General features: G+C 31.2%; 1 protein-coding gene across 1 annotated transcript; it reads right to left on the bottom strand.

Annotated features, from left to right (window-relative positions):
* Positions 1-2,336: 2,336 nt before the first annotated feature.
* On the bottom strand, positions 2,337-5,200 carry LOC139890366 (norbelladine synthase-like). Its single transcript, XM_071873257.1, has 2 exons — positions 4,919-5,200; positions 2,337-2,629 (listed from the first exon to the last, which is right to left on the bottom strand). The coding sequence occupies exons 1-2, from the start codon at positions 5,091-5,093 to the stop codon at positions 2,337-2,339; spliced, it is 468 nt and encodes a 155-aa protein (XP_071729358.1). The 5' UTR covers positions 5,094-5,200.
* Positions 5,201-5,902: the final 702 nt, after the last annotated feature.

Raw genomic sequence — 5,902 nt, 5'->3', positions numbered from 1 at the left:
AAAAAGTTGTTTCACAAAGGGAGGCCTCTTTTGAACATTGTGATGGTACACACGGTGCAACTTCTTGTTAGCATCAGTCGGTTGTTTCTTATTTGATGCACTCTAGTTAGTCACCAACGTCCGTGTTGTTTTGGATGAACTTTTGTTCGTCGCCAAAGCTGGTGTTTGTTTAGAAGAAGTTCCTTCATTTCCTGACCTAGACATTGTTGCTTTTTCAGTGGAAGGCTATTAATATGTTCAAAAAAAATTATGTGAGTCGATGTCTATACAAAATCTAATCACAAACAAAACCAAAATTAACAACCAGTTGACCTGATGTACTATTACAGTTTATGAAGAGGTATCTTCTACATCCATTTATTACGATCCATCTACAAACAAAAAAATAATTAAGTAGTGATATCATTGTAAGTGGCAACTTAACCTTAGGCATTTGACTTTAATTAATATAATTCTAATCTATACGATCTTAGTGCTAAAATTAAATCATATTTTAATTGTTCGAAATCACATCATATTTTCAAAATATACATACCTTATGTAGGTCTACGATTCCAAGTAACTAAACTTTAGAGTTTTCATCGAGTGATAAGAAACAAATCTTCAAACACCTACACACAAATTAAACAAACAAAAGTTAGCAAAAAACACTTCCATATATATGTTAAAAAAACAAAGTACATCATATCATAAACACTAAAACTCAAAACACTAATTTGCCAATACGTTAATCATATGAATGTACACTAAAAACACTAAATATTCAATAAAAATAGTAAAATAACTAAATCAACAATATATTTATTTCAAATATATGTTTTTATTTATCAATAAGAATCACATACATAAATGTAAATGGAAGATATATACCTTGAAAAGATAAATGTGTTGAAAAATCATATATAACCATTTGATTTTAGATGTATAAAAGAATAAATGTGTGCGAAATTTGGTTGGTAAATGTGATATTTGTGTTATTTGAGGTTGTTTAAGTGGAGTAAATGATGAAGTAAATGAAGTTGGAGATTGAATGAATTAAAGAAGAAGAGTTACAGCTTTAAAAACTTCAGTTCAACATTTACTAAAAATATCTGTTATTTTGAAAAATGAAACCGGTTTTTAATATAAAAGATGTTTCAAAATATTGAAACCGGTTCTTCAAAGAAACGAGTTCCTATAGTTGAAGAGAAGAGACCTCTTTTTAAATAAAAAGTGGTTCCAAAGGTCTAAGACTGGTTTCTTTTAAAAAAGAGGTTTCTTAAGTTAAACAATGAAACCAGTCTTGTTTTCAAACTACACAAACCGATTCCTTTTATCTTTGAGACCTCTTTTCTTTTCCTTCTCTATAAAGAGGTTCCTAATGGGGGTTTCTTTTGTCATTTTTGCAGTAGTGAAATGTTAGAAAACGGGTATGAAAACATATAATCGGATTGGTTCCTGAATCGTAAAACACTTTCCTAATTAAATATTTCGCCCCTCACAAGCCTCGGGTTAAAACGAAATCCTAATTGGGATAAGACAAGAACGATTTTGTTTTCAGGAAAGAAGAAATCAAAATCACGAATTAGAGAATATGTGTGTGTTTCTATACGTGTTTCTAAATGAAAAAACTATTGTAAAAAACCTAAATAAAGTATGTTTTCAATAGTTAATATGAAGAGTCATAACTCTTCAGTTTTGGTGGAAAATCGGTTGAAAGACCTTTTCATTAAAACGAATTGTGACTTTTCGGTTGAGGTTTTGTGGCGCTGCCCCTTTGACCCCGCCAGGGGCGCAGACTCCTTGACCCCCCGCATTTTGCGCGACGATTAGTAGCCAACTTTTACGGGCGTGTACTTCACACTCTCTAAACCCGTTGTCTAGTATAGCTAACTAACCCTTGCATTCAAGTAAATCTCAATTCAATAGAATGAATGTTGGATGACGCTAAAATCACCAACATGAAATTCGATAAATCTGTCACAAGTGTACATTATATACTTGTACAATACATATATAATGCATACTTGTGGTTGATTTATCAAATTTGATGATGGAATTATCAATGACCGCTTTGGCTTGAGGTGTTTGGTTTCGCTTTGGGTGTTTTGAATTTTAAAGGTGAATTTAAATTTAATGTTTGATAATAATGGTATCAAAAAAGAATATCCATACTTTTAATTAGTTAAGTTTAAGGTTTTAAAATTGAAAAAAAAAAAAAACCAAAAATTAAAGTAAAATCTATAAAATTAGTCCAAATCACGCAATTTAATACACTAACAAAGCAAGGTAGCTCATGTTTATTTGTAACAAACTCGCCATAAACCATGAAACATGACAGTAAAATGTTCCTCGTACTACTCAGATTTTAAAAGATGTTCGTTCCCAACACGCATAAGACCAATGATTGGGTCAGCGGTGATGATAGAAGCATTAGCTGCAAACTCTTCCTTAACGTCGTATTCAATAGTAGTTTTAATAACACATGAAGAGCATGTTTCATCATTTGGCTTATCCTTGATCTCGAACCTGATTCTATATAAATTAAATCCGATATCAAGAAATCCCCCTTCCACGACTTCAGTTTCTTTGATCATATTTTCACTATCGACCTTTGTAAACTTCTCACAATAATACGCAAATCCTACGCCTGCAAACATAACATCGTAACATGATAATCACTAACTTGTTGAATAGAAATGATCATTGAATAATAGCTGAAACAAACTCAAAGCTGTTTTTTATCTATAGCTTCCGCTCTCAAATAAACAACGATTTTCTAACGATCGTGCAGTCTTAAGAGTTGTCGAAGTAATTTACAATTCAATTGGTGTCACTTCAAAGTCTATGTATAACATTTTTAAGGACGTTAAAGGCAGCTTTAAGATATCATTATGTTTTTAGTCAACTGGTAATGACCCATAGTCAATTTCAAGATCGAAATGAACCTTGAAATTTGATTACAGTGGGCTGTCGTTCGGTGTCTATTTCAGGGTTGAATATGAGGTGGACCAATAAAAAATTAAATAATTTAATATATATGTATGTATGTATATATGCATTAAAACCTTAATACATACATATGTTTTTTTTTTGGAACAATGTATATATATATATATATATATATATATATATATATATATATATATATATATATATATATATATATATATATATATATATATATATAGTGGATCAAGAGGGAAGTAACCATTCGGGGGGAAGCAAATTTTTTTTTTTTCGTTTTTTGAAAAAACTTTGTTCACGAACATTATAGATGAGATGAAAATATGAACATTTAGTAGAGACACTTTGTGATAAATGTTTTTATTTTGGCGGGAAAACGCTCGAAGAAGTAATATATAACAATTATCGTGTTTTTCGAGCGTATTTTGAGGTTTTAGCTATTGGGGTTTAGATATTAGGGTTTAGATATTAGGGTTTATAGGGTTTAGATATTAGGGTTTAGAAATTTAGGGTTTAGGGTTTAGATTTAGGGCTTAGATTTTGGATTTAGATTGAGTTTTTAACACGAACGGTTTAGAGTTTAGGGTTTAGGGTTTGGTGTTTTGGGTTTATGGAATAAACCCAAAACACCAAACCCTAAACCCAAAACCCAAAACCCAAAACCCTAAACTCTAAATCGGGCTAAATTTTACTTCACAAAACATTTAAAAAAAACGTTCATATTCTTCACGAACAATATTATCTTGAATGTTATTTTTGTCGATCGTTTTCCCGCCTAAATAATAACATTCATCACGAAGTGTCTCTTCTAAATGTTCATATTTTTGTGTGATCTTGATGCCGGAAAAAAAAATTCAAAAAAAACGAAAAAAAAAAATTTGCTTCGCCCCGCTTCCCCCCGATTGGTTACTTCCCCATTGATCCTGCCCCTATATATATATATATATATATATATATATATATATATATATATATATATATATATATATATATATATATATATATATATATATATATATATATATAGTGTTAGGATCAAGAGAGGGAAGTAACCATTCGGGGGGAAGCGGGGGGAAACAAAAACTTTTTTTTTCGTTTTTTGAAAAAACTTTGTTCACGAACATTATAGATGAGATGAAAATATGAACATTTAGTAGAGACACTTTGTGATAAATGTTTTTATTTTGGCGGGAAAAAGGCTCGAAGAAGTAATATATAACAATTATCGTATTTTTCGAGCATATTTTGAGGTTTAGCTATTGGGATTTAAATATTAGGGTTTAGATATTAGGGTTTAGATATTAGGGTTTAGAAATTTAGGGTTTAGGGTTTAGATTTAAGGTTTAGATTTAGGATTTAGATTGAGTTTTTAACACGAACGGTTTAGAGTTTCATAAACCCAAAACACCAAACCCTAAACCCTAAACCCTAAACTCTAAATCGGGCTAAATTTTACTTCACAAAACATGAAAAAAACGTTCATATTCTTCACGAACAATATTATCTTGAATGTTATTTTTGTCGATCGTTTTCCTATCTAAATAATAACATTCATCACGAAGTGTCTCTTTTAAATGTTCATATTTTCGTGTGATCTTGATGCCGGAAAAAATAATTCAAAAAAAACGAAAAAAAAAAAATTTTGCTTCCCCCCGCTTCTCCCCGATTGGTTACTTACCCATTGATCCTGCCCCTATATATATATATATATATATATATATATATATATATATATATATATAATCAATATTCACACCGTCGGCCTATCGACTTTGGAGAACCGACGACGGTGTGCTGGTGTCCATTTCTCCGACATCGGTGACTGATTCTTCGAGCGACGGTGTGGACACCGAGAGCTCTAACTATCAAGTTTCTCGATATATAAACATATGACGTATTAAAAATGTTATAAAGTAACTGATTTCTAAGATGATACTCCGTATGTAGTACTATATAAATATATAACACGTACCAGGTTTAAAGGTAAGTTTGAGAATGGTTCCGATGCCACCATCGCCTTCAACAAGGTCAACTGCCTCGACGGTTTTTCCAGTGACAACTTTTGCTAGCTCGAGGGTGCCGTAAAGCGCCCAAGCTTTGCTTGCCGGCACCTTCACTTCGGTTTCTTCAGACAACGTTCCAAACATTATTGTTTGTTGGGTAAATAAATGTCCGTTGGAGGCCAAATGATATACATGAATGAAGCTGGAATATGAGATTTGTTTTATGTTTTGTTTTCCAAAGATTCCTAATTGTGAATTTTGTCTTTACATTATTTTTTATTCGTGGTGTTGTAGACATGCTATTTCGGAATTTATACAGGTGTGGTTTCTATTGTTGGGAGACATCCTTGTATGATGTGTATTTAATTAACAACTTAGTTATGATCGTTACGAGTATTTTTATTTCTAAAATTCATTTTTCAACAACCCACCCTTGTGGTCTATTGGTTCAGTGTCACGAAATATGTGAATCTGATGAGTCAAAGAAGTTTTAACTAAAAGTATTTTGAGTCTGTAAAATTAGAGTCTGTACAATTAGAGTCTGGAAGATTGGAGAACACAGACTCTGCTCAACAGGTAACACAAATTCTACTGATGCTGATAAGAGATAAAGACTATATCAAATACGCGTAAAATCCTTGAAGATAAGAATGAAGAGATTCCATCAAAGCGAATATCTCTGATTTCTAGGAGAGGATTATCGAAGAGAATTGATATTATCTAGTTTCCTTATATTTCTAATATTTATTTATGGAATAGATTTTTGAAGATTTGAGAAGCGTGTTTCTCAAATCTATCTATAAATAGGGAACTTGTAGTTAATTCCAATTCGCCAATTCAATACTAATAATCTTCTCTATTTGTTCATTCTTCTCTATGTTATTTATAATTGAATATATCAATTGATTTCGCACTTTATAACTTTATTGTTATTTTGTTCAATTGATCTTTTA

This window comes from Rutidosis leptorrhynchoides, chromosome 1 (genome assembly GCF_046630445.1).
Source record: "Rutidosis leptorrhynchoides isolate AG116_Rl617_1_P2 chromosome 1, CSIRO_AGI_Rlap_v1, whole genome shotgun sequence".
NCBI classification, from domain to species: Eukaryota; Viridiplantae; Streptophyta; class Magnoliopsida; order Asterales; family Asteraceae; genus Rutidosis; species Rutidosis leptorrhynchoides.
Note: the sequence above shows the minus strand (reverse complement) of the source record. Positions and strands in the feature narration are given on the sequence as shown.

Bases quoted from the DNA above. Each gene is read 5' to 3' on its own strand.
- LOC139890366 (XM_071873257.1), bottom strand. From the start codon at position 5,093: ATGTTTGGAACGTTGTCTGAAGAAACCGAAGTGAAGGTGCCGGCAAGC. The intron at 2,630-4,918 runs GTACGTGTTATA...TTATGTTTGCAG, and splicing joins CAAACTTACCTTTAAACCTG to GCGTAGGATTTGCGTATTAT.